Genomic DNA, 26,498 nt, shown 5'->3' on the forward strand with positions numbered 1-26,498 from the left:
GGTTTCAGTTAAATGAGCATAAGAGAAATCTGTCAACCGGCCAGAGTGCCAGGCACCATGCTAGGACATCAAGGCTGCCTTCCGTCCGCATGCAGCCCAAGGGGCAGGCATGTGCTCCCCTTGTAGTAGACACCAGACTCCCTGAGGAGTCTGCCCCAGCCCCCCAAGAGCGGGCAGCGGGGAACTCAGGACTGCCTGGCTCTGGAGGCCTGACACGTAGCCCTGGGCGCTGGCACCATCATTCCATTAGGTTGTCTCTCTCTTAGTTCCCCCCGTAAGACCCCCCTGATCTTAGCCCAACGGCCATGTGCTGCTTGGCATTCATGATGGACCCCCTCCCTGCAGGGTGGGGGTGGTGGGGCCCTGGCTTCTGACGGCAGCCCTTGGCAAAGGCTGGTGAGCCTGGGCCAGGAGGCAGAAGGGCAGGAAGGGAAGAGCCAGATGCCCCATGCCCATGCCAGCACCCCCACGACTCCCCTCAGCCCCGGAGCCAGAGGTCCCTGAGGAGCGTGGCCTGGCACCAGCCTAGGGTGCCCTGGGCCCTGGGTATCCACCCTGGTGCAGGCTGGGGGCGCTGATCTTTCCCGCCTGTGCCTCCAGGCCCCGCTCCAGCACCCCGTGCTTCCGCAGGAGGGTCTCCACGTGGGCCAAGGGGTCCTGGCGGGAGCAGGGGGCTGATACTGTGCATGGGGCTGCACCCCCTATCCCAAGCTACGCTTTCCCACCTAGAGCCATCCTACCAAGCACAGCCTCACTCCCCCCTGGGACCCCCCGAGGCTGCACTTGGCTTTGGGACTGTGATTCTCAGCCAGGGAAGGTACCGAGGGATACAGTTTAAGAGTCAGAATTTCCAGGGCAGGTGGGGCTTTTATGTGGCAGGAGCGCCGCCCCTTCTTTGAACCCCCAATAAGGCTCCTCAGCACAGGATGGGCTGGCCCCCGATAGTTCTCTGAGGTTTCCCATGAGTCAGTGGTCGGAAAAGCAAACCTCTGGGTGCAAGGAAGTGAGGAGGGCAGAGGTGAGACGGGTGGTGGGAAGAAGGCAAGAATGGGCCTGGGCCCCACACACGCCCTCTGAGCTCTCACGGCATTCCCGGTGGGGTGCCCCGGGGGCGCCCGCACTGCTCACACAGATGGGCGAGTCACTGCCCAGTGACGGATGGGGTTGAGGTGGGGAGACCCCTTGGCCTGGGGAGCTCAGGCAGCCCTGGCGGGTTTGACCCCTAACGCTGCCCTTGTAAACCCGCCCTCACTCCTGCTGGCACCTACCCCAGACCCTCACTGGCTGGGCACGTTTCCTGGCTGCAGAGTCAACGTTCCATCTGCTCCACCGACCTCAGGAAGGACTGCTGGGAAAGGAAACGGCGAGAGGAAGTGAGCAGAGGGTCCGGTGACTGCAGGGGCATGAACCTGTTGGCGGCCCAATGGAGAAACCGGGGGCCTGGGGCCTGGTTCACCGGATGAGTCCACAGCAGGCAGTTCTTGTGGGCAAGCTGGGTGGTGAGTGGTGGGAAGGGGCCCTGGCATAGCAGCCTCTCTGGCTTTGGCTTTGACCAGGGGAGTGGGGTTAGTGCAGCCCCCAGTGGGTGGGGCCGGATGGAGGCTGCTTACCTGTAGCTCCAGAGCCTGCTGCAGGCCATGCAGCTCCTGGCCTAAGCCAGCCAGGGCCTGGCGGATGCGGGGGCGGGGGGGGGGGGGGGGGGGGGGGGGGGAGAAAGAACAGGTGCCCGGCTGCAAGCGCTGCCCTGTGCTCCGGGCCAGGCGAATGCTGTCTGTTCGGGAGTCCAGCTCAGCCTGTAACAGGACTGGACTCAGATCCCAGAGGTGAGGCCGCCAGGGCTGGAGGAGGCCCGGTGGGAAGGAGGAGGGGTGGGAGGCAGCTGTGGGTGGGATGGAAGAGGAGGAAGGCAGAGGCAGGCGATGGGAAGAAGACCCGAGAGAAAGTTGGGATCACAGGAAGGGAGAGGGCAGAGAGGAGGTGAGATTCCAGGAAAGGCCCGGGGGCTGGCCGCTCACCTTTAGTTCCTGGAGCTCCTGGCAGGCGCCGGGCCTCTGTGGGGCTGCGGGGGACGGGGAGGGGGCACTTTGAGCATCCATCTCCGCCCGCAGCCCAGCCCCGGGCCCAGACCAGCAATTCCCGCAGCACCGCCTGCAGTTTCTGAGCTTGGTGCGAGGCATCCAGCGACTCCCTCCTGCCCACAGGGTTCATCAGTTTGTCCTCCGAGCCCCTCTTTGCCCCTGTGCCCACCAATGCCTTGTCCCAGAATCCCCTCAGCCAAAGAGGGGCCCCCAGGGGCTGGGGATTAATGGGGTGACTACACGGACAGCTATTTGAAGGATGAGAACTGGGGCCAAGAGAAGGATGGGACCGAGGGAGGGTCAGAAAGGGCACTGGGGTTCGCACCACGTCTGGGCCCCGCTCTGGAGCTGCGGCCAGCGGGCCACCATCTCCTGCTGCTTGAGGCCGAGGCTGCCTGAGACTTCTCTGGCAGGGCGGCCCACCTCCCTCTCCAGGGGCTGTGGGGGAGCAGGCTTTATTCAGGGGGGTGCCGGCTCCAGGGGCCCCGTAGGAGTGACGGCTGAGTGGCCCCTGGTCCTCCGCCTGCCTCCACGCCCGGCGCATCCCCCCCCCCCCCCCGGGCCTGGGTGGGGCCCGTTTCCTGTGCCAGCTTCCCACGTCTCCACAGCAGCCTCTGCACGCTCTCCACGTCTGTCTGTCCGCTGTCCAGGGCCTGACCAGGGCGGCCTGGGGGGAATGGGGAGATGCGGCTTGCCTTTCTCCAGCTCCTCCCTCATGGCAGGGGCCACTGGCTGCAGGGTTTTGTGTAGACAGTAAGCACGCGGCATGATCCCCTTCCCAGAGGCCTCCGGGGCTGGAGCCGGGCGCTGGCCCCTTCCTTTTGCTGAGGAGGAGGGTTCTGAGGAGCGACTTGGGGTGGGGACTGCCATCTGTGAGGTGCTTCCAATACACGGTCTCCTTGGACCCTCATTGCTTTGGGGGAACTGAGCGTGGACGGCCAGGCCTGGCGAGGTGGGAGCCACAGAAGGGAGGATGGTCTGTTCCACATGGGCCCTCGGGCTGCCTCTGCCAGCGGCCGGCCGTTCTGGGCGGTGGCTGACCCATCCTGGGGCTAAGGCCCCGGTTCTGAGCTTGCTCAGGGACAGTGGAGAACACACTGGGGCGGGGGGATCTGGCCTCTGGCCTCACGGTGCTTCTGGGGGGGAGGACCCAGTGGGCTATCCTCAAAGACTGCAATGGGGGCTTCTCCAGTCCAGAGAGGGTCCTGAGAGCCCCTGGTGGACCCTCCAAGTGCCCTCGCTGAAGAGGAGAGGTGGGCGAGGGCAGGACCCAGGGCAGCACTCACCCTGGGCTGCACTTGCTCCTTGACCACTTCCCTTCTCCCCGGTCCGCTCAGTGGGCACCCAGCTCCCAGGAAAACGTGTGCATCTCCAGGGCATCTTCAAGCGGCCGCTGGTACCGGAGCAGGTTGCCATGGAAACTGTGCCACCTGGCAGAGAGGATGTGAGGCTGAGGCTGAACTGGCCTTCCAGCCCCCTCTCCCGCCCACCGCTTCCCGCCCTGGGGCTGGCCTGCGGTGGAGCTGGTGTTGCCGCTGGCAGACGGCCTTGCCTTGCTCGGGGTCCCGGTTCATGAGATGCAGCGACAAGCGTGGATGCTCCCGATGGGGGTGTCATCCACCGCGCCTGCAGGGGGGGGGGGCAGGTGAGTGCGTGGGCACCGCCCACTCCGAGCCCCTTTCTGCACTGCGGTTGGCCTCAGAGTGTCTGCTTGGGCCCGAGGGAGCATGAGAAGCAGCTGGTCGGGGAGTGGAGGCAGCTGCTTCCTCCGCGGCCCCGTGGCGTCCTGTCCGCCCCAGGCGCAGCCAGCGGACGCACCAGGAGCCTGCGGCCTCACCGGCACCTCCGAGGAGGAAGAAATGAGCTCCGAGTCAGGACCAGATGGGAGGGGGCGGCTGGGAGCGCACTAATGGAAAGAAGCTTTTAAAGTTAAAACGCAGCTTGTTGGATAAGAGAAGCACCCTCATGGGAGAAATGGACGTTTGGGGGGTGTAGGGGGAGGTGAGGAGGTGCTGAGATGCTGAAGGGTGGCTATGGATTATCCATGACACCCAGGCACACACACATCCTTCTATTTTCCATTTTGAAGTAATGATAGATGTCCAGGAAATTGCAAAAGTAGTACAGAAAAGCCCCATTACCCTTCCCCCAGCTCCCCCTGACTGGTAACAACTTACATATCTACAACACAGTATGAATAACTGGACTACAGAATTCATCCAGAATTCATCCGTTTCTCCATGCGCGCAGGTGTGTGTGTGTGTGTGGAGGGGGGTATGGTGCTATGTAGTTTTGTTACTCGTACAGACTCGTGTAACCACCACCACACGTACATGCTCTCTTGCCTGTGAGGTGGTGGGTGTTACCCCCATTTTAAAGATGGAGAAACTAAGGCTCAGCAAGAAGAGGGAGCCCGTCTCAGCACATACGGGTAGTGAGTGCGGAGCCGTCACTCAGAGCCCAGTACTCTGAGCTGTGTTTCCCGACGGGGGCAGGGGGGGGGGGGATGTGTTGGCCGACCGCCCCCTGCAGGACCCTGACCCCGGCCCGGACTCCTTGAGCTCCGGGAGCTGTTTGAGGAGCTGCAGGCAGGGCTCACGGCTCTGCCCCAGGTCACCGGCGCCACCATCACCTCCTGTGGAGGCGGAGGACCAGGCGGGCAGCCCTGTGGCACCAGCCCTGGTGCGCCCAGCCCCCTGGCACCTAGCTGCCGGGGCCCCCACCTGTCAGGGAGCCAGGGGGCTGCAGGCCTGGGGCTCCCCGGTTCTCAGCCCCACGGCCTCACCCCCCCCCTCGCCCCTGCCCAGCGGGGCCTCACCAGGCCCTGCATCCAGGCCTCACAATGGGCCGCTCTCTGCAGGAACTCCAGGAAGTTCTGTATGTCCTCCAGGTTCTGGCCCTGGAGAGCCACCACCCTCGTCAGCGCTCCCGCAGCCTCTGGGGTGGCTCTGTGCCAGGACAGCCACACCCTCCTGGGAAGGAGGGCCACCGGGAGGCCCTGCCTGTCACCCTCCCCTCTTTCCCTGTCACAGGCCCCCTGCCTAAGGCCTTTCCCATTGGCCATCCTGGGATTCAACTTTGGGGAGGGCTGGGGCCGAGGGCCTGGCTGTTACCTTGGCGGCTGACATTGTGACCTCCTCATGGGCCTGGACCTCAGCCTGGAAGGCCGGGTGTTTCCGAAGGTGCCTCAGCTGGTCTTTCAGGTCCCCAGGAGGGGGCAGCTCTCCCAATCGCTGAGCCCGCTCCTGGATCCAGTCCTTGGCCTGGTGGGGGTGGGAACATGAGCCCCATGATGCTGATACCGCCTCTGCCACAGAGACATCCCGCCGCCCCCCCTCAGCTGTGTCCATAGGGAGAGCCTGGCAAATGAGAACTCATGGGGCTAGCCCAGGAAGACATGGCCCGGGCCCCGCTGGCCCCCCACCACAGGAAGGTAGGGCCTTCTGTTGGAGATGAGGCTCCACCCCGCCTCTCTGCCCGGCCCTGAGAGCTGAGGATGCAGCGGGGTTTGCACAAAGGTGTCTTTGGATAAAACATTCTGGGCTCTAGCATGGCCTCTGGGAAGGACACTGAATGCTCCGAAACTCATGTCCTCATTGCAGGGCGTGGTGAAGGCTGAGTGGGCCCAGGACGGGGAGTGTCACCTCTAAACTGAAATGTGGCCCAGATGGAACACTGGCTGGGGATGGCCCTCTGACCGGGCCGCGGCCCTGCGGAGCCCGCCATCAGCAGGGAGGCGTGCAGGGCCCGTCTCCGGGTCTCAGCCAGTTTCTTCACTTGAGCCCGATGCTCCACATGGCGTGGAGCAGGTCCCGCACCCTGGGGCCCCGAGGTGTCTGCCTGCTCACACAGGCTGCCTCCTGCGGGGCGGGGCACCGCCTGCTGTTCTCCCAGCTGGTGAGGCCGAGCAGGGGCTGGCCCACGGGGAAGCCCTGCCCTCCGGCCTGGGGCTGACCCAGCACTGGCTGATCCTCCCCGCGAGCCAGAACCCAGTGACCCCATGATATGGGGCCAAGTGGGCTCCCTGTCCCTGCAATGTGGCCCACCCCATCCAAGGCCCCCTTCTTCTTTTTTTAAAATATCTTTTTATTGATTTCAGAGAGGAAGGGAGAGAGAGAGATAGAAACATCAATGATGAGAATGAATCATTGATCGGCTGCCTCCTGCATGCCCCCTACTGGAGATCGTGCCCGAAACCCAGGCATGTGCCCTTGACCGGAATTGAACCCGGGACCCTTTATTCTGCAGGCCAACGCTCTATCCACTGAGCCAAGCCAGCTAGGGCCAAGGCCCCCTTCTTGAGCCACACGTTCAACTGTGCTCAGTCAGCTCCAACCATGTGCCCCCACCCCCACAGGCCACCCCCCCCCCGCCATCAACATTGCCTCGGGTCACTCACCTGTGCCCCTCATTTAGGACCATCCAAAGTTCCCGACTCCCCTCTCCCCCACCAACTCTGACCAAACCCACGACGCCCTGAGCCCAGTACCTTCTCATCCTGAGCTCCCCAGGGGCCTGGTTTGCAGGGAAACCTGGACCAGCCCATGGGGAAGAGGCTCAGGGTGGCTTCCAGCTGGTGAGGCAGCAAGCAGCCTGGAAGGAGGGCCTCTCAGTGATGTCTAAGCAACATGGGTGGGATGGCCACGGCGCCTGCCACTGTACTCACAGGTCTGTCCTCAGCCAGGGCTCTAGCTCCCGTGGCCCCTTCCCCACACGGCCCCCTTCCCCACACGGCCCCCTTCCCCACACGGCCCCCTTCCCCACACGGCCCCCTTCTCCACTCGGCCCCCTTCTCCACTCGGCCCCCTTCCCCACACGGCCCCCTTCCCCACACGGCCCCCTTCCCCACACGGCCCCCTTCTCCACTCGGCCCCCTTCTCCACACGGCCCCCTTCCCCACACGGCCCCCTTCCCCACACGGCCCCCTTCCCCACACGGCCCCCTTCCCCACACGGCCCCCTTCCCCACACGGCCCCCTTCCCCACACGGCCCCCTTCCCCACACGGCCTCCTTCCCCACACAGCCTCTGCCAGGGCTAAGAAGACCCTCCCTGCCAGGCTGCCCACTGGTCCTGGGAGAAGGGGACGTTACCTCATGCCTGCGGTGAAGGCTCGGGGTGTCATCCAAGCACTTGGTGGAACTGGTAGAGCTTGCACTGGGCATGCGCTCAGCTACCATGTGAGCTCCGTGCTGGTCAGGTGGTAGAACGGGCACAGCTCCACCGAGGCCTGCGGCTGCAGGCACAGGCGGCCAGATATTTCTGCGAGGACTTCAACCTGGTGGAGGCAGAAGAAACGAAAGAGGTTGGGACCCGGGAGGACACCCCCTCAGTCCCTTTCTTGGCTCAGCCAGGGACCCGGGAGGAACAAGGTGGGGTACGAATGGGGGAAGCCTCATCTAATGGAGAGGGTCCAGGGCCCAACTTCCCACCCAGGTGACCCACCTGATTTCAGAGATTGTGGGGTGCTTGGGGTGCCTAGTTGGGGTCTCTGACCCTCCTACCCTGGGAATGACTCTACTCATGAAGGGGATCTGGACAACCTCAGGTCCTGGAGGTGCTGCCTGCTGGGCTCACAGGGTGGGACACCCTCATGTTCACACAGAGGGTGACACATGTGGGTGAAGATGGAGCAGGCAGGTGAGTACCTCTGCAGGGACTTTCGGGTCTCCTCCATGACAGGCTGGGAACAGACCACCTGCCGGGCCTGGGAGGCGAGGGCAGCCGGCTGGCAGGCCAGCGCCTGGCTCTCACGCTTCAGGCGGCGGTGCTGTTTCTGCAGGCCCGGCTGGAGCCCAGGTCCTGCCCCGCGTCGGCCCTCCGCAGGGCCCCCTCCAGCTGCTCCATCTTCTCTTTGGCGTCCTGGGGAGGGATGCTGGTGTGTGTCCGGCTCTCCACAGGTAGGCTAGCAAATGGCCCTTTTGGGCTCTAAGACTGGTGCTCGCAGCACACCAAGTTCACCAGGGACCTCCTGTTCTGATGTCTCCACCCGCCCCAGCACTGCCCAGCCTTCCCCAGAACCTCACAGACACCCCTGCCCCTCTCGCTCTTCCTCCCTGGGGGACTCAAACCGTGTTAACACACACTGGGGGCCCAGGAGACAATTCTGTATTGGCCGGCCGGTGGGGAAAGCCAGGCTCAACTTGCCACAGGCCAGAGGCATCCAACGGCTGCAGGACTTCCCAGGCCATTCCAGAGTCAGCCACACACCCAGACTCCTCCTCTCCCCACCCGTCCTGCCTGAGCCCAGCCCAGCGTGGCCTCAGTCTCCCTCCTGTGCCCTGCCCCTTGGACCTGTAGCAGCCCCAGGAGCTGGTCCTGCTGCCTGGCCCAGCTCTGAGCCCCCGGGGGCGGAGGAACAAACCCCTGGCAGCCAAGGTGCCCAGGCCCCACGCAGGAGCCTAGAGTGTGGCCAGAGACCATGGGGCAGGGGAGGAGCTGGATGAGGGAGGGTGAGGGGTTGAGACTTTGGGCCCAGATTTGCTCTGATCAGTGTGGCCGCAGCCTCAGTTTCCTCATCTGGAATCAGAGTCACGATGCCTGTCTCACAGGGGCGCTGTGAGGGTCAGTGACTAACGTGTGGGAAGGTGCTCTGCCTGCTGCACAGCTGCTGGTGCAGCCATGGGCTCTCAGGGATTCCTCTAGGGGAGCCTCAGGCGCCGGGCCCCTCACCTGGAGCTGGAGGGAAGCCAGCAGCTGCCTCCTCCTCTGTTACTCTTCTCCTGAGCCCCGGCCCACTGCGCCTGGACACTCAGCAGCTGCTCTGACCCTGCAGGGCAGGTGGAGGTGGGGGAAGGGATGGGGAGGGCTCCACATTGCCTGAGACCCACCCCAAAGATCAGCCCCCACAGCCCAGGGTATCCCTCCCACCCTCCTTTCTCCCCACCCACTCTCCCAGCCTCAGGGCAACAGCCTGTGCAGGCAGGGAGGTGCCCGTTCTCACCTGTGAGCAGCAGGCTGTTGGCTCTGCGCCAGCTTCTTGCCATGGGCCCCCCAGAGCCTCTGCCCGAGGGACCAGGCTACCCAGGAGCCACTCAAACTCCTGGTGCCGCTGCAGCCGGCTCTGGGCCTCTCCCACAGCCTCCCGGAGCGCGGAGACCTGGGGTCACTCCTGAGAGCATGGGGGTCACACCCTCTCACCCAATGCCTCCTCAGGGGCCTCCCGCCCAGCCTGGCTTCTAAGCAGCCTCCAGCGATGGGGGAGCAGCACCAAGCTGCACACCCCTGGCTCCATACCCCAAGGCTGTCCAGCTGCAGGAAGGCCTCGTGGAGGGCACAGTTGGCAGAGAAACCATCCACTTCTCGGCCAGACCTCTGCAGCTCCGGCCTGCCCTGCAGCCGCTGCTGTCTCTGCTCCCAGGCGGCCTTCAGCCCCCGGCTTTGCTGGCCCAGGAGCGTCAGAGCGCGGTCACCTCTCGGGAGTCCGGGGAGTCTGAGGCTGCCATGGGCTGGCCCCGAGCCTCCAGCTGCTGCATCCTGGCCAGGACACAAGCAGAGGGTCCAAGCCTGCCCCTCCCTCACCAACCTTCCTCCCCTCTGGCCTCCTTATCACTCATCTCAGCTCTCTGGTGTGAAGGCCGCTGGAGGGGTCTGAAGCTGGTTAACCCGTCCCGTCCCGTGGGGCAGCTGTGCCTGGCCCACCAGTGAGGCTGTGTCAGAGCCCCAGCACAGGGCTCAGCACTGCCCGTGCCCCCTGCCGTGGCACACCAGCTCGGGCTGGCCGCGCTGAGGGCCGACGCCCAGTAAGCTCGTGGGCTGGGGCAGCACGACACAAAGAAATTGCTCAAACCACACCCATGGCCGCCTGCAGGGCCACTGCAAGCTCGCTGGGAGCCCAGAGCAATTAGAAAAGGGCCCCTCTCAGCTGGGTGCAGCCCACAGGCACACCACTTGGGGGCACACCACTTGGGAGCCCACATCTTGGGAGCAGCTAACACCTTCGTGTGCATTGGGAAAAGGCTCCATTTCTCCGAGCTGCCACAGCCCTGAACTGGGTGGTAGAGTCTGGCGAGCGGAGGATGGGATGGACTCAGTGCCTGGTTGGCCATGTGTCAGGTTCCCTCACGCAGGCACAGCCTGCAGCCTGTACAGGATAAGCCTGGCCGCCTGACAGGCCCGAACCGTCATCTCTGCAGGGGCAGAGGCATCGCCACACGGAGGGGTGAGTGCAGTCCCATGGGGGCCCTGAGCCATCTGCCTCCCGGGAACAGTGGGCTCTGTCACCCAGAGCACCGTCAGGCCGCTCACACTCTGCCCTGGTCCCTCCCGAGTGTGCAAAATGCCTGGCCAGTTCTGGTTACATCTTCCCTCCTTGAAAAACTGCCTCAAGCTCCGTGCTGGACACCAGCCCGGGCCACCCCCCTGGTGACACTGCTCCTGCCTCTCCCTGTCTGGGGGCCTGTCCCACAGGCCTTGGCCATCCAAAGCGTGCCCTGGCCGCCTTCCGTCCTCACCTCTCCTGCTGCACGTGGGTCTCCCCCAGCAGGTCTCTGCTCCGCCAGCAGCCGCTGCGCTGAGGCCACATCCACCGCCTCCTCGTCCTCGCTGCTCAGCTGAGCCCAGACACCCTCCGCCCACAGCAGCCATCTCGGCCCTCCTGCAGGAAGTCTGCCGGGCCTGCAGCGTCTCCACCTGTTCTCGCAGGGCCTGGCTCTCTACAGGGCCTGAGGCCTCCACTCTGGGAGACAGGCCCACCACCCAGTCAGCGCCTTGCCCTGGGCTAGGTAAGGTGGTGGAGACTCTGAACTCCCACCTCACCCTCCACTCAGGGGCAGCAAGCACGTGCAGCTCTCCCTTCCCAATGAGCATTTTCCCACGCTGCTCCCCCACTTTTGCCCCTGCCCTTCAGGCAGCACATCCTGCCCATGCTCAGCCACCCCACTTTCTCTCTTCCCACGTTCTGTAACCCTTCTCGGGCCTTCCCTCCGTGCCAAACCCAGGCTGCACTTTATGGCCACCCTCTGCAGGGAGCGGTGGTCCCCTCCCGCTAGCCTCTCCCGCTGGGCCCGTCGCAGGATGCGGTGGCTCTCCTCCGAGCGCCCTGGCTCTGGGGCTTCCAGCTGGGGTCTCGCATCCTGCAGCGGCACCTCCTGCAGAGAACCCCACACGTCCAAGGTGAGCGCCAGCGGCATTGCCTTCTCTTTCCTCAGGGCCTCCAGCTGCCCCACCTGGGCAGAGGGAGCAGGATGTCTCCATCACAGAGGCTCCTCCCTGTCCGTCCTGGGGCCTTGGCCGGAGGGTTGGATGATAGGAGCTGCCAGGCTGGCTGCTCCTCCCTGTCCCTCACCTCCCTCACACACCCAGTCTTTCTTCCTGGCATCTTGGGAAGCAGGTGAACAGGCACTTGGGCCCGGGCACTGCATCCAGCCTGCCCCCATTAGCCGGCATGCCCTCCTTTCTCACCTCTGGCTCAGTTCCTCCTGCTGCTGCTGGATTTTGGGGGAGTTTCCAGGATATCGCTGCTTCAGCTGCTCAGCAGAGCTGCTGACCTCAGCCCCGTGGCCCCTTCCCACAGGCCGGGCAGTGAGGAAGTTCTAGGGAAAGGAGGACCCAGGCCTTGAGGGGGCTTGTTCTCTCCCACACTCCCCTCAAGGCTGTGAAAGACTCGGGCATGCTCTGTGACAGATATGTTCGAGCTGCCTCCCCCTGGAAGAACAGGCATCTGTGTCCTGAAAGGGATAGGAGGACCCTTTGAAAATTCAAGGACAAGCATCCAAGTTGGAAAGGAAGAAGTAAAACTGTCACTATTTGCAGATGACATGATTTATAGAGAACCCTAAAGATTCCACCAAAAAAGTGTTAGAAATAATCAATGAATTCAGTAAAGTTGTAGGATGAAAAATCAATACACATTAATCTGTTGCATTTCTATACACTAGTAACAAAAGAGAAATTAAAGAAAATAAGCCATTTACAATTGCACCCAAAAGAATAAAATACCTAGGAATAAGTTTAAACGAAGAGGTGAAAGCTCTGTATGCTCAAAACTGTAAGACACATGATGAAAGAAACTGAAGACACAAATAAATGAAAAGATAGTCTGTACTCATGGATTGGAGGGATTAATGTTAAAATGTCCATCCTCCCCAAAACAGTCTACAGATGCAGTGCAATCCCTGATAGGTTCCAATGCTATTTTTTCCCACAGAAATAGAAGAACGATCTTATAATTTGTATGAAACCACAAAAGACCCTAAATAATCAACACAGTCTTGACAAAGAACAAAGCTGGTGACATCATGCTTCCTGATTTCAAACTAAAGCAGATTACAAAAATGTAGTAATCTAAACAGTATGGCATTGGCAATGGAACAAAATAGAGGGCTCAACAGTGAACCCACAACTGTGTGGTTAATTAATATGTGGCAAAGGAGGCAAGAACATACAAAGGGGAAAGGATAATAAATGGTGTTGGGAAAACTGACTAGTCACATGCAAAAATAAAATAAAAAATGAAACTAACCCATTGTCTTACGCCATACAAAAAACTTAACTCAAAATGGATCAAAGATTTGAAGGTAAGACCTGACACCATAAAACACCCAGAAAAAAAATAGGTGATAAGCTCCTTGACATTGGTCTTGGCAGTGATTTTTTTGGATTTGACACCAAGAGCAAAAGTAACAAAAGGAAAAATAAACAAGTAGGACTACATCACACTAAAAAGCTTCTGCACAGCCCTGGCTGGTTTGGCTCAGTGGATAGAGCATTGGCCTGTGGACTGAAGGGTCCCAGGTTCGATTCCGGCCAGGGGCACATGCCTGAGTTGCAGGCTCAATCCCCAATGGGGGACGTGCTGGAGGCAGCTGACCAATGATTCTCATCATTAATATTTTTCTTTCTCTCTCCCTTTTCTCTGAAATCAATAAAGAAATATTTTTTAAAAATAAAAAGCTTCTGCACAGCAAAGGAAACCATCAACAAAATAAAAAGGCAAACTACTGAATGGGAGAAAAATATTTACAAATCATATATCTGACGAAGGCATATCCAAAATATATAAAGAACTCATACAATGCAATAGCAAAAAAAAAAACCAGAACAAAACAAAGAAACAACCCCCCAAACAATCCGATTAAAAAATGGGCAGAGGATCTGAATGGATATTTAAAAAAAAAAAAGGTACATGGATAGCCAACAGGTACATGAAAAGGTGTTCAATATCATTAATCACCAGGGAACTGCAGTTCAAAACCACAATGAGATATCACCTCACACCTGTGAGAATGGCTGGAGAGGTTGTGGAGAAAATGGGGTCCTTGTGCACTGTTGGTGGAGCCCGTGTGGAAAACAGTATGAGGGTTCCTCAAAAAATTAAAAACAGAACTACCACATGACCCAGTAATTCCACTTCTGGGTATTTATCCAAAGAAAATGGAAACAGTACCCGGAAAAGATACACGCACCCCGATGTTCACTGTAGCATTAGTTACAATAGACAAGCTACGGAAACAACCCAGATGCCCATCGACGGGTGGCTAGCTGAGAAGACGTGGTACACGTATACAATGGAATATTATCCAGCCACAAAGAAGAAGGAAATATTGCCATTTGGGGCAACGTGAATGGACCAGGAGGGTGTTATGCTAAATGGAATGAGTCAGACAGAGAAAGACAAGGATCATATGCTGTCACTTACATGTGGGATATGAAAACAGACAGACAAGCTCACAGACAGAGAACAGATTGGTAGCTGCCAGAGGCAGTGGGTAGTGGTGGGCAAACTGGGTGAAGGGAGTCAAAAGGTACAAACTTCCTGTTATAAACAAGTTGTGGGGATGCAATATACAACATGGCAACTATAGCTAATGCTGTATCTGAAAGTAGCTAAGAGAGTAAATCTTTAGTTCTCATCACAAGAAAAAAAATTAACTGTGTATGGTGGCAGATGATGACTCAACCTATGGTGGGGCCATCTCATGTCATAGTAATGAATAAAACGATTGAATCACTATGTTGTGCACCCGAAACTAACATATGCTGTATGTGAATTACACCTCACTACAAAAAGCCCACGGCCCGCTCCCTCCTCCCAGACAGGACTGCAGTTGACACGAGAACGGAGGCTGGGGGGTGAGGAACGAGGAGGCAGGAACAAGGTGAGGAGGGAGGACAGGGATGAGGAGAGGCAGCAGGGCCAAGCAGCTAAACCCCCCCTTGGCTCCAGGGGGGCTGCACCTCCAATCTGAGCCGCATGGCCTCCAAGGTGTCAGCCTGGGGCTGCGGCATTCGGAGCCGCGCTGTCTGGCTGTCCAGCCTGGACCGGAGCTCCTCACAGGAGCCATGGAAACCAAACAGAGCCACTGCCCCTCCAGCCGGGCCCTGTGGTTTGGAAGAGAGGCAGACGGAGAGGCTGGGGTGAGGTCAATGCCCCCACTGGGCATCAGAGCAGAGCCCAGGCCAGCACCCGAGAGGGTTTCAGGGGAGGAGCTGGCATCAGCTCACCGGGTACAGGGCCCTGGCAGAGGGGGCTCTTTTGATCCTGTGGTTCTCAAGCCCTTCAGCTCTTAGGCCCAGTCCACGCTTCTTCCATGGGCAGAAGATCTGAATAGATATTTTAAAAAAAAGGTATATGGATAGCCAACAGGTACATGAAAAGGTGTTCAACATCATTAATCACTGGCCGGACCCGCCTCCTCTCCGGCTCTGCTCTGTGCTCCAGGCACCCCGCCCTCACTCCTCATGGGCCCTCCTCCTCCTCGCACAGGTCCCGCCCAGAACGCGTCTCCCAGCCATCTCCCTGGCCTCCCCCGGCTTTCCCTGCTCTCAGCCCTGCATTCAAGTCTCAGCCTGAAAGTCCTTCCCTCTGAGATGCCTTCCCTGACTCCTCAGCCCGACCTGGGCTCCCAGGACACCCGCACATCCATCTAACGGCCTGTTTCACACCTTCTCTGCCAAGATGTCGCCTCCTGGGGGCAGGAAGCATGCCCAGGACTGCTCTGCCCCTGGCTCAGGTTCTAGGACAGAGGAGGTGCTTCGTGGACATTTTCTGAACAAGGAGCATTGCCTCTGCCAGGGCCCGCAGGTCCTCATGGTCCTGGCTCAAGCGGTCCTGTGTCTGGAGTATGGTGTTGGGGTCAAAGTCAGGGTCAGGCTCAGCCGTGAGGGCCACCTTCTGGGCGCCCCGGGGGTCAGAGTGGCAGGACCCCGCACGCCAGGCCCCTGGTTCCTTGGGCCTTCCCTTGGAGAGCTCGGGGCCGACACCCCCTGTGCCGACAGGACCGAGGGGCGCTCCCCCAAGCAGCAGAGGCTTGGCAGGGTGGGGCCAGCTATTGTACCGGGGGTTCCTGCTCCATGATGTGCTGATGGGCACCCCGTCCTCCAGCTCATGGGTGTCGGGGCCTGCCTGGCGCACTGGCTGCAGGGCGGCTCCCGGGAGCCGGGGGGAGTGAGCCCCTGGGGAAGCACAGGCTCTGAGGGTTGCTGGCCCTCCCCCTGGGGGTGGACGCGCATCTGGTCTCGGTCCCTCTGCACCTCCAGCCCTGGGCAAGGGTCAGGCGGAACGGCAGGAGCCGGGCTGGCTGCTCAGGGTCGGGGTGAAGGGACTGAAGACATGGACTAGCAGAGAAAGACTGGGAACGGGGAGAAAACAGCAGTGGAAGCCAGAGGGGAAGATGGGAATTTCGGGCAGCTCCATGCATATCTTTCTGTTGAGCCCCAAAGAGCCTCCCCTTCAGTTCCTCCCGTCAGCAGTCGGGTTCCCCAGAGGCTCCCACATGGGGCTTTGGCCTTGTACCTCTGCAGATGAAGTGCGTCTGGACCGTGGGACACGGGTGCTGGCTGCCGGGCAGTGCTAAGTGCTGAGTCCCATTTTGGGGTCTCCCAGTCGCGTTGCCATCAACCCTGCTCCAGCCTTCTGGGGGCTCCCTCTGCGTGGAGGAGGGAAGGCTCTGCTTAGCTTCTGAAATGACTCCCAGTCCCCAGAAGAGGAGGTACGTCTGCACCCCCAGGGACCAGACCTACCTCCCCACTATGATGCCAGGGCTTGCTGGGTAATAGACACAAAAGACGGGGCACCACCCATTCATTCATTCAAACAATTAACTCAAACTGGGGAAGCAGGCCATGTGGGACATGAAGGCCACACCCAAGACAGTATGTGCTTGTATAATGCAAATGCTAGGAGCGAGACGTCATCCACACAGTGAGTGTGTGTTTGTGTGTGTGTGTGTGGGGGGGCAGGGGGCTGGGTGTGTGTGTGTTAAAACCAGCCCTGGGCGGGGTTGGGAGGCCTCTCCTGCAGGGATTGCTGTGTGTCCTCGGGCACTAATTTGGCCTCTCTGGGCCTTGATTACTTCATTTGTAAAGTGAGGGGGTTGGACCAGACAACTGCTAAAATACCGTGGATCTATTTTAAAACTTACGTGGGCCAGGGAATAAGTGACAGGGCACCACCCATTCATTCACTCAAACCACACATCTTTCAGACCTTGTAGTCAGGTGACACCTAAATGACCAGTGCAGGCTGGACCCGAACCCCATCAGCTACTGACTTCTCGGCCAGGCCGCCTCCGAGATAGGAGGCCTGAGCTGCAGCTCAGAGGCTGCATGGGACATGGCGGGGCAGCGAGAGGAGGTCCGGCCCATGGAGTCTCCTTCGGAATTAGGGCAGAGGGAGGGGCCAACCACAAGTGCAGGGGCCGAGAGCTGGAGATTTCCACATCCTGAGCTACTCACGCAGCTGTTTGAAGGAGGTCTGCAAACCCTGATGGGACTGGGCCAATCTGCATGTGTATTTTAAAAACGGGGGCTCAGAACTGAGGCAGGATTTTCAGAAAGCGGTCTGGGTAGTGGTTAGGCCACCAAACCTACAAGGACCGAGGCAGGAGAGAGCAGGACAGGGCTTGAGGACGGAGGGTCGCCTTAGGCCTTAGGCCTGGCTATGAAGGTAAAGGGGGCATTCCTGGGGGAACCTGACTATTGCCTGGACACTGCGGGGCAAAGTGAGCAGAGCCAACAATAGCAGGATGACCCCCACAGGTGTGGGGAGACAGGGTTCCACCAACTCAGGGCTGGGGCAGCGGGGAGAGGCTCACTGTGAGTGACGCCCGGCTGCAGCCGCCCTCGCCTGCCGGTCCAGCTGCTGCAGCTCAGCCCCGAAGGTGCGCATGGCTCGTTCCAGCCGCAGTGGCGCAGCAGCAGGGTCTGGGCGCCGGCCGGGTCTAGCCCACAGGATGTGGTCTCCAGAGCGGACCTTCCCTCCAGGAGCCACGAGGCTGCGTCCGCGGCATCAGCGAAGTCCTGCAGAGGAGAGGAGGGTGGATTGGTCCAGGGCACTGGTCAACCCTGGGCACCCCACCTGGATACCTGCAGCCCTCGACCCTGCGACCTGCCTGTTGGATGAGCAGGGCTGCCTGCCGCTGAACGCCCCGCCGTGCCCTTAGGGCCCGGAGCTGCTGCCTGCACCGCCCAGCCCGCTCCTGGGGATCTGGCCATGTTAGGGGCCAGCAGGCGCCCAGGTCCCGTCCCCTCGGCTGGAGATCAGTGCACACAGCCTGGTGATGGCGGAGCTCTGCTTCCAGGACCTGGTGGGAGTAGGACAGGATGCTGGGTGAGGGTGAGGGTGAGGGAAGGTGGCAGGGAGGTGGGACAAGCAGGACATGGGGTAGCAGGCACCTCGTGCTTCTGCAGGGAGGTTGTGATCTGTCCAAGATCCTGGCCCCGGGCCACATCCTCCACCAGCCGTCTGCGCTCCATCCACCAGGCTTCCTCCTCCTCACATTGTGCAGGAGCTCTGCCCTCTGCAACGTCTGCTCCAGCAAGGTCCGCCTGAGGGACGGCAAGGTTTGCTGAGGGGCCGGGGGTGTAGTGAGGAGGGGGTTCCCCACTAGGCTCAGACACTGGCCCTTAGGGAGACAGGAGTCTTGTTTTCCCTGGAGGCCTCAAAGGGGAGACAGAGGCCTTGGGGGTGAGGGTCAGTACAGAGGAAGTTGCCAGGCGAGCATGTGTTCACCTGGGGAGGAGGTAATGGGGTACAGGGAAGCTCTGGAGAAGGTGGAGGAGTTGGGGCGAGCTCTTACCGGGCTCTGACAAGAGACACCAGGCTTTGGTGGAGCTGAGTCAGCTCCTGTGCTTGGACCTGTAGCACCTGCACACTAGTGCCTGGGGAGGAGTTCAGCTCTGTGGTCTGGTTCCCTGGGCAGAGACCTGGGCCTCCGGCAGGTCATGCCTCTGCAGCAGCTCCCCTGCCGCTGCCAGCTGGTGCCACAGGCCGTGGAGCCGGCCAGCTCCTGGCGAGGGATGAGTGGCCATTGCCGTCCCAGCGGGCTGGGTCCCCACGAGTACCAGAGCTGGCACACCCGCTGTGTTCCCCGGGGTCAGCTGGTCCAGGGCCCGCCGGCAGCTCCTTGAGCTGGTTGGAGGCCGTCTCCACCGCCTGCAGCAGGCTCAGCACAGCCTGTGTGCCCGGCAGCCACTTCCTCTGCCCCGGGGACACTGCGGGAGCCGCTCCCAGCGCCTACGGATCTCCAACTGCCTGCAGGACATGAGAATAGGGTGGCCTCCACCGGGCTGGGGCAGGGAAGCTGCCTTGAGGTGCACAGCTGCGTGGGGGCTGGGCTGCCCTGTGAGAGCCTGAGCTCCATGGCTGAGGGCTGCGAGCATCCTGCCTGGTCTTAGAGCTTAGAGACAGGCGGCGAAACCAGGAGGCCTGGGAGGGCCAGGCCTTCACTCCCCACCCCCAAGCCTTCTTTCCAGTCTCCATCTCAGGTGACAGCAACTCCATCCTTCCAGATGCAGGGCTAAAACTTGGAAACTTACTTTCTCACACCCCACATCTGGTCTGTCTTCAAGTCCTCTTGGATTGAAAATGTATCCGGAATTCCACCACAGCTCACTGCCTCCGCTGCGTCTCGGACTGGATTATTGCAGTGGGTTCCTAACTGCTCTCTGCTCTGCCTTTGCCCGTTCTGCCTGCCCAGCAGCCAGAGTGATCCCTGCAAACAATAGACTGTGTCCCACCTCTGCTCAAGCCCTCCCATGACCCCGCCTCTTTCTCAGAGGAAAAACCAAGTCCTCACTGTGCCCTACAGAGCCCAGCACAATCTCTGCCCACCCCACCCCCCACCCCCCATCCCTCACCCCGGTGTCTCCCTGACCTCAACTCCCACTTGTTCACTTTGGCCAACGCGGGCCTCCATGCTGTTTTGCAAACATACCAGGCATGCGCCCGCCCACCTTGGGACACGGCACCATTTCCTCTGCCCAGGGGTCTGTCCCCTCGTCTGGCTGCCCCTCACTTCTCTCTGGTCTTTGCTCAAAAGTGAACCTCCTCTGGCCACCCCATCTCACTCCCCCCACTCTTGGCGCCTCACGTTTCCTCTCCTGCTTTGTCGTTATTTTTTATCACCATCTCACATACTGCACCTTTTTCTTGTTTGCTTGTTTGCCTTAGTGCTGTTAGCTCCCTGAGGGGAGGGAGGGACATTCTGTGTGCCCTTTTCACTGCTAAACCTCCAGCACCTAGAACGTGCTTGAAGGAGCAGACACTCAATAAGTGCTTGTTTAGTGAACAAATTAGCATGAAGCTACCTAGAGAGGATAGTGCTTTCCCAACAGGGATGAATTATAAGTGATAGATTTCAGGCATCAGAGGGAGCTAAATCTTCTTAAAGGGAACCCCAAATCCATAACTCACTCCTCTGTGGCTGGGAATGAATATGTGTAATGGTAGAGGCGTAGCAGGAAGGCCTTCGCCTGTTCTGAGGACGGCTGATGTGCCTGGGGCTCACCTGCAGGCCACATCTGCCCAGCGGTGGTACTGCTCCTGCTGGAGGGGGTCGGTGGGCTCAGCCAATGCCTGGAAGCACCCTTCCTGGGGCAGGATGCCGGCCTCCTGCATGCCCAGCCTCCGAGCAGCCACCTCCGCTGTGGCCGGGCTGGCGGGCGGGGCTGCCGCCCGGTCCAGCACCCGGTCTGTGTCGGTCAGGAAGCTTCCCGGAGGGCTGCCTGGTGCTGGAGGCGCCGGGCCGGGGCTTCTAGGCGCCCTAGCTGCAGGAGTCTCTGCTGCCGGGCCGTCCGGCGCTGGGCCAGCTCCACAGGGCGCAGGCCCTTGTGAGGCAGGAAGGGCCTGCGGTTCTGGGCTCGGAGAGCTGTCTGCAGCCGAAGAGCAGGGCCTCGGCGGCCCCTCGCGGCTGCAGCCGTGGCGGCTTCCCCTGGGTGCGGAAGGAGGCAAAGGCCGCGAGTAGCTGGCGCAGGGCAGGCAGGGACCCGGGAAAGCCCGGTCTCCAGCTGCACCTGCTCCTCTGCAATCCAGCACAGCAGGTCGGCCGCCAGCTGCTGGTGCTGGGCCCGCAGCGCCTCTGTCTGCTGGAGCCGGAGCAGGATCTGCGAAGGCAGGGGAGGGTCAGAACCACACTTGGAGGCAGGCTCTGAGGGGAGGCACCCCAGTTTGGACATCAGGCGCCTTCAGGGCTGCCCAGGTGGGATGTAGCTCCTTCCCTCAGCTGCGGGGCGCACTGCAATGGGGTCGTCCCCACATCCTGAGAAGCAGGTGGCTCAGCCCGCGTTGCACTCTCAGACCTGGGGGGCCCCTGTCCTGCCTTTTTCCGTCTTATTTTACCCCATTGGGCATCACCTCTGGGGGTGCTATCCTTTTTCTGGGCCTTTGCTCCTTTCCCTGAGCCCAGCCCCCCCGCCCCCCATACCCCTAAAGCAGCTTGGCGCCCTTGGCCTGAACCATCTCCCCCACACCCGACTGAGACGCCAACCCTGAGAACAGCCGTCCCCGGCCTCAGCCCCTGCCATCGTGCCCAGAGAGTGAGGGAGCCCCCACAGGTGTGGCCTCAGCCCAGCGCCTTCTGTGCTCGTCCTTGCAGAGTCTGGCTCTCGGAGCCTTTAACGCCCATTAGGAGTTGAGCAGCTCAGAGCAGAGGGGGAGGGGAGGGGAGGGGAGGAGGAGGGACAGCGCTCCCTGGGCTTTCCCCGTGTGCCAGGCACCCCGTGGGCACTTTGTCACGCTCCCTTGAGCCCTCATAGCCGCCTTCTATCACCCAGGCATTTCACGCCATTTGCAGATGGAGCACAGTTGAGTCGGGTGACGTGGCTAAGGCCACAGGACTAGGAAGTGGCAGAGGCAGGCTTCGGACCCAGGTGTGCTGCCTCTGGAGCCCTGGCTCGCCCTCACCTCTCCTCGATGCCACCTTCCCTTTGTCACCAACCTTAGCGAGTCTCCTCGGGGCGGTCTGCCCCTGGTGCAGGCGGGAGGAGCGGTGGTAGCAGAGGGAGATGTAGGTCATGATGGAGCGCTCATCGGGCTGCAGGGCCGCCACGTCCTCAGGGTCCAGCAGCCGAGCAACGCCCAGCCCCTGCTCAGCCACACGGAGAGCAAGGTCGAGGTTGTGCAGGGGGCGGTCAGGACGCAGGGAGCAGTAGTCAAGCAGGTGTGGCCTGGACAGAGAGCAGGACAGGGCTCCTCACCACAGCCATCTTCTGCGGGGGTTCACGTGGACTTGTTAAAGAGGCGAACAAGCTCCTATTGGTCGTTCACACCTGACTGCATTCGTTTTCCCCTGATGATCGCCCGAGAGCCTGGCTGCAGGACTAGCTCTGACCGGGGTGTGTGTGTGTGTGGGGGGGGGGAGGTGGTGGTGTAATTGGCTCAGGGGCCCTGCTCCTGGGGAGGGGGAGCTCCAAAAGGGCAGGTGCTTGCCGGGAAGAGGACTGAGAATAGAACCAGGGACACAAAGTGGAGACAGAAAGGGGTCAAAGGCAACCCTGGCAGGTCCATGGGATTTCCTAGGAAAGGGGGGAGAGGTGAGTACAGATCAGGGCCCTCTCCTCTGTGCCCAGGGGGCAGTCGCCAGAGGGACGTGGGAGAATGGGCAGGGTGAGGACCTGAGCCCGGGAGCAGCTGGCTCAGTGGGTGGGGGCCTCCAGGAAGAAGGCTGAGGCCTGTCTCAGGCCAGGCCAGGGCTGGGGGGGCGCCGGGTCCTTCCTCATGCACACCCGTGGGCGTGGGTGAGGGCTGAAGCCGAGCCCGTCACTCCAGCTGCGGGAGAAGTCGGTGATGTTGACCTGAGCGTAGCAGGCTGCCTTCCGCTGGCACCAGACCAGCAGGGCCCCCTTGGCAGACAGCACTGGCTCCAAGCTCCTCCTGCAGGCACAGGGCGCGGGTCAGCAGGGACAGGTGGGGAGGCAGCAGGGCCGGTAGCTCGGGGGAGGCAGGCTGGGTGGGGCGGACTGTGCCCTCCGGTTGTCTGGAAGCTGTCACCTCCGAGCAGCTGGCTTTGAGCTGCAGCTGGGGACAACAAGAGCAGTAGCTCCCGTTCCTCAGCCCTTCTAATGGGCCGGGCACGGTGCTGACCACCCACGCCACGTGGAAGCAGGCGGCTCCCGGTCGCTGCGGGCTTTCTGCCAGCCAGGCCTCGGGCCCCCACACAGCGCTCCACACCTCACGGCCAGGTGAGCTAGGACACCAGTGTTTACCTTCTAAGGATGACACAGTGAGGTGCAGTAAGAGATTGGGGAGCTGCCGGGGTCCCCCCAGATGGGGAGGGGCTCACTGACCCAGGAACACTGACAGGGAGCCTCCCACCTCGGTGCCTCCGGCAGCTCCTGGGGGCAGGTGGGCACTCTTTCAGGCTGGAAAGGACCATCTACACCTGGTTTCAATCTCCTCCCACTCCTGCACGTTCCTCTCGTTGGTAATTTCCTTTCTGTTGCCACTCACTCGTGGACGCCGTGTCCCAGACCGGGTCTGAAGCCCACAAGTCTAGCTCTCACTTCACATACTACAACCCGGACATTCCCGGGGTTGAAGAGTGACTATTAACTGTGTGGATGCCCTGGATCTGCCGTGGGGATAACAGTTGGGTACAATTGCTCTGTGCCTGGGCCTGAGGTGCCAGAGGAAAGCCGTTGGCGGGGCGGGGCGGGGCGGGGGGGGGGGGCGGCTGTGTAACTGGGCACCCAGGGCTGAGACATACCCCGCCCAGGGAGATGTGGGAAATCTGGAAACGCAGGGTGATGACCCAGATGAGTCCCAGGAAGAGCGTCTGGTCTCCATCCCCGACGCTCTCTGGCCCGATGAGGGGGACTGGCACCTGTGGGCACAGCTGGCTGGGCTCAGCGTGAAGCCGGTGCACCTGAGAACACTCAGGGTCATCACTGGTCCAGGGAGCTGGCCACCCCCTGGAGGGTCCTGGGATCTGTCCTGCCCCACAGGGTGCCCAAGGGAAAGCAGGCAGGTACAAGGCCAGGCAAGCAAAGGTTTTCCGACTGGTTGAGGCGTTGGCCCCCAGCCCACCGGGGTGAAGCCCCCGCCCGGTGAGCTGGGCTGGGCCACTGGAGCGGAAATGCTCCCCGTGTGAGGGCTGTAGGTAAACCTGGGTCAGCAGCATTGGTTCAGCTACAGGGGTTGGAGATGCGGGCTCATAACAGTTAATGTATGAGCCAATAGACAACCACTGTCTGCCTCCACCTTCTGGGGCGCCTCAGGGTCTCCAGGGGGGGACCCATCAGTGTCCCAGCTCCTGTTAGAAATGCAGATTCCCGCCCTGGCTGGTTTGGCTCAGTGGATAGAGCGTCGGCTTATAGACTGAAGGGTCCCAGGTTCGATTCTGGCCAAGGGCACATGCCTGGGTTGCGGGCTCAATCCCCGGTGGGGAGTGCACAGGAGGCAGCCGATCAATGATTCTCTCTCATCATTGATGTTTCTATCTCTCTCTCCCTTTCCCTTCCTTTCTGAAATCAATAAAGAAATATATTTTAAAAAAATAGAAATGCAGATTCCCAAACTCCCCCAGTCACACGCTCTTGGGCCAGGACCCAGGGATTTGCATTTGGACAAACACCTCAAGTGCTTCTCATTAAAGCTGGGAACCGGCTAGATCTTTCCACGTGGACGGGGAGGAGGAGTGAATCCGGGAGAAAGGAACAAATAAGCATCAAAGCCACGTATGACCTGGGTCCTTTCACGCTCTGGCCCCGCCCCCCTCTCCTGGTCACATGGCAAGGCCCAGAGGGTTCTTGCACGTCCCTGAGAGTGTAAGCAGGCCTCGGGGCTTCTGCCCTGGCTGTCCTCGCTGCCTGAGAATATTATTCCCCCAGGTTGCCCCGTGGCTACCTCCTCTTCCTTTGCTCAAATGCCACTTTCCCTGTGAGGCCCACCCTGGCAACTTAATTTAAAACCAAAGCCTGAGGACTATTCCTCCTGCCCAAACCCACAGGCTGACCCCTTCACTCTGCCTGGGCGGGGATCTTGGCTCTGTTCCCTGATGCTCTCAGCGGGAATACTGTGCCAGGAAGGACTCCGCTTCCTGGCCCTCTGTATCCGGCTGCTCCTTCGGGATTCAGGCTCCAGAGCATCCGCTATGCCCTGAGGCCAGCCCAGGAGAGACAGTCTAGGAGTCCAGCCCGTCCCTGCTGCCCTCCCAGCACCCACCCCGAAGCGCTCTCCCCGGTGCTGGCTGCTGTTCTCCAGGAAGTACACGCGCATTCGGCCCCAGCTGGGGGGTGGCAGGGCCTCACCCGGATGAGCTCCAGCAGCTGCAGTAGGTGGGTGCCGTTGGCCAGCTCTGTGTACAGGTCCTGGATCTTGAGGCCCACCTGGGAGGGAATGGGGGAGGGCACAGGGTCAGCCCAGCCTCACCTGTCTGCCTCCCAGGACCTGGGAGGTGCAGCCCAGAGCAGCTGCCTCGAGGAGGGAGCATTGGCCTCAGTTGTGCTGTGGGGTCCAGAGAAGTCTCAGCCAGATGACCTCCTCGCCAGCCCCCAGGGTCCACTGGTGGGAGAGGTGCGGGGGGTGGCAGAGGTGGGCTGCGGGCACCAGGCTCTCACCCGGCCGTGCTGGGAGATGTTGATCCAGTTGGTGAATGTCTTCTCCTGCATCCGCTTGTGCTGAGCCTGCAGCTGGCGAATGTGGCCCATGTCGTACGCGGAGTCCCTGGTGGACCTGGGCTGGGAGAGCCAGCTCAGGGCCCTGGGCAGCCCTCCTGCCTCAGGTGTCCTGGAGCCCCAGGGAGCTGCTGGGGAGTGGGGGGCTGATGAGCCATCAGGCCTGGAGCCCTTTGGGTTGAGGGGCCAGTGGGCAGACACTTCCCTGCTGGAGATGTTGGGGGGCTGGGGGCTGGGGGTGGCATGTGGATATGATGGCTCCTCCGTGGGATGGGGTGCCTCTGCCAGGGCTAAGGAGACCCTCCCTGCCAGGCTGCCCACTGGGTGGGGGCTGCAGCTTGGAGCCTAGCCAGGGGAGGTTGGGGTGCTTCTGGCTGGGGCCTGCACTTGAATGGCCCAGGGCCCCCTTTTGCCCAATGCTCTTTCCAGATTATTCTTAGAGCTCTGATGCCAGAGGTCTCCCCTGGGCCGCGGCGATTGGCTGCTGCTCCTTGGGATAAACGGGTGGTGGAAGGGAAACAGGAACCCGCTCACCTTGGCAATGTCTGGGTCTGGGGAGGAGACCGGCTGGACGGATGGGGATGGAAGACGGAGGGAACTGTGGGGCAGGAGGGAGCCGTCAGGAGCGGCGGAGGCTGGGCCAGCAGGACAGTGGGAACTCACAGCCGGCATTATCCTCCCACCTGCCGCGGGGCGTGGCCCAGGCTGGAGGGGGCGGCTCTGAATGCTCCAGGGCCTGGAGTCCAGGCCATTGGTCCAGATCCCCTTCATCATGTCCCCAATGTCAGGTGGGGGCCCTGGCTCCGAAGACACAGAGGCCCATGGGCTGTCCTTCAGTCGCTGGGGTTGGGCGCCCCATGGAGGAGCTGCACTCGGGGGAAAGGAACGAGGGCAGAACCTCTGTCAGCAGCGTTTGCACCCACTTCCCAGTCAGGGACTGCCTTTCTGACCCACAGGGCCTCTCTGGGAGCACCCACAGGGCCTCTCTGGGAGCACGCACAGGGCCTCTCTGGGAGCACCCACAGCGCAGGGGTGGGAGGGAACACGCTGGGCCGGAGCCCCCTCCCGGCCCCTCCTGGGGAATTGTCCGACGCTGGGCTCGGCTTTCCAGCCCAGACAGAAAGGCACCCAAGGGAGACAGAAAGTGCTCCCTCACCCCGGGGCTGCGTTCTGAAAGGGACCCCCCCTGGGAAGGGTAACCTGGACCCGGGAAGGCCATGGAGACCACAGTGGCTCCTTCAAAGCCGTTGTTCCCTAGTTTAGGCTCCAAGCGCCTTTGGGCCCCGGAATTGGCTGGGCGGGGCTCTGAGGACCGCGTGCTTGAGGGAGCGTGAGTTCTAGTTCAGGCGGCTCACAGAACAGTCTTTCCAAAAATAGGGACTTTTTAAAAACGCCGTGGGATGCGGGACAAATGGTTAAAAATCGGGACTGTCCCGCCAAAAGCAGGATGATCTGGTCACCTTACTCTTGGGGCAGGGCAACTCCCCTACATCTGAGAGGAACTCCCTCCCTGCGGTCCTCTCCCTGTGAGGTCCTCGCTCGCAGCCCAGATCCACTCAGTCACCAGCGGCTGCGGCTGCGTGCCCCGC

At 61.1% G+C, this 26,498-nt stretch overlaps 1 protein-coding gene across 1 annotated transcript; it reads right to left on the reverse strand.

Moving 5' to 3' along the window:
- Nucleotides 1-478: 478 nt before the first annotated feature.
- Nucleotides 479-25,045, reverse strand: SPTBN5 (spectrin beta, non-erythrocytic 5; the record flags this gene model as incomplete). The annotated part of the gene is given in 52 exon segments (XM_079768981.1): nt 479-543; nt 546-657; nt 1,129-1,144; nt 1,269-1,309; nt 1,313-1,345; nt 1,611-1,667; nt 2,016-2,111; nt 2,113-2,191; nt 2,404-2,516; nt 2,642-2,745; nt 3,423-3,508; nt 3,631-3,704; nt 5,192-5,341; nt 7,170-7,312; nt 7,654-7,852; nt 8,749-8,789; nt 8,792-8,841; nt 8,843-8,845; nt 9,020-9,069; nt 9,071-9,175; nt 9,313-9,485; nt 9,488-9,552; nt 10,530-10,568; nt 10,570-10,672; nt 11,012-11,239; nt 11,242-11,243; nt 11,479-11,609; nt 14,254-14,397; nt 15,083-15,190; nt 17,112-17,128; nt 17,131-17,202; nt 17,205-17,316; nt 17,409-17,600; nt 17,692-17,801; nt 17,804-17,844; nt 18,096-18,213; nt 18,216-18,278; nt 18,281-18,305; nt 18,413-18,470; nt 18,512-18,550; nt 19,806-20,007; nt 20,010-20,177; nt 20,180-20,295; nt 20,297-20,400; nt 21,234-21,462; nt 22,021-22,041; nt 22,043-22,150; nt 22,152-22,168; nt 23,001-23,129; nt 24,461-24,546; nt 24,549-24,621; nt 24,853-25,045. Coding segments are annotated over 52 exon segments (4,800 nt in total). The 5' UTR covers nt 24,943-25,045.
- Nucleotides 25,046-26,498: the final 1,453 nt, after the last annotated feature.

Source organism: Cnephaeus nilssonii, assembly GCF_951640355.1.
Source record: "Cnephaeus nilssonii genome assembly, chromosome: 4".
Classification (NCBI taxonomy): domain Eukaryota; kingdom Metazoa; phylum Chordata; class Mammalia; order Chiroptera; family Vespertilionidae; genus Cnephaeus; species Cnephaeus nilssonii.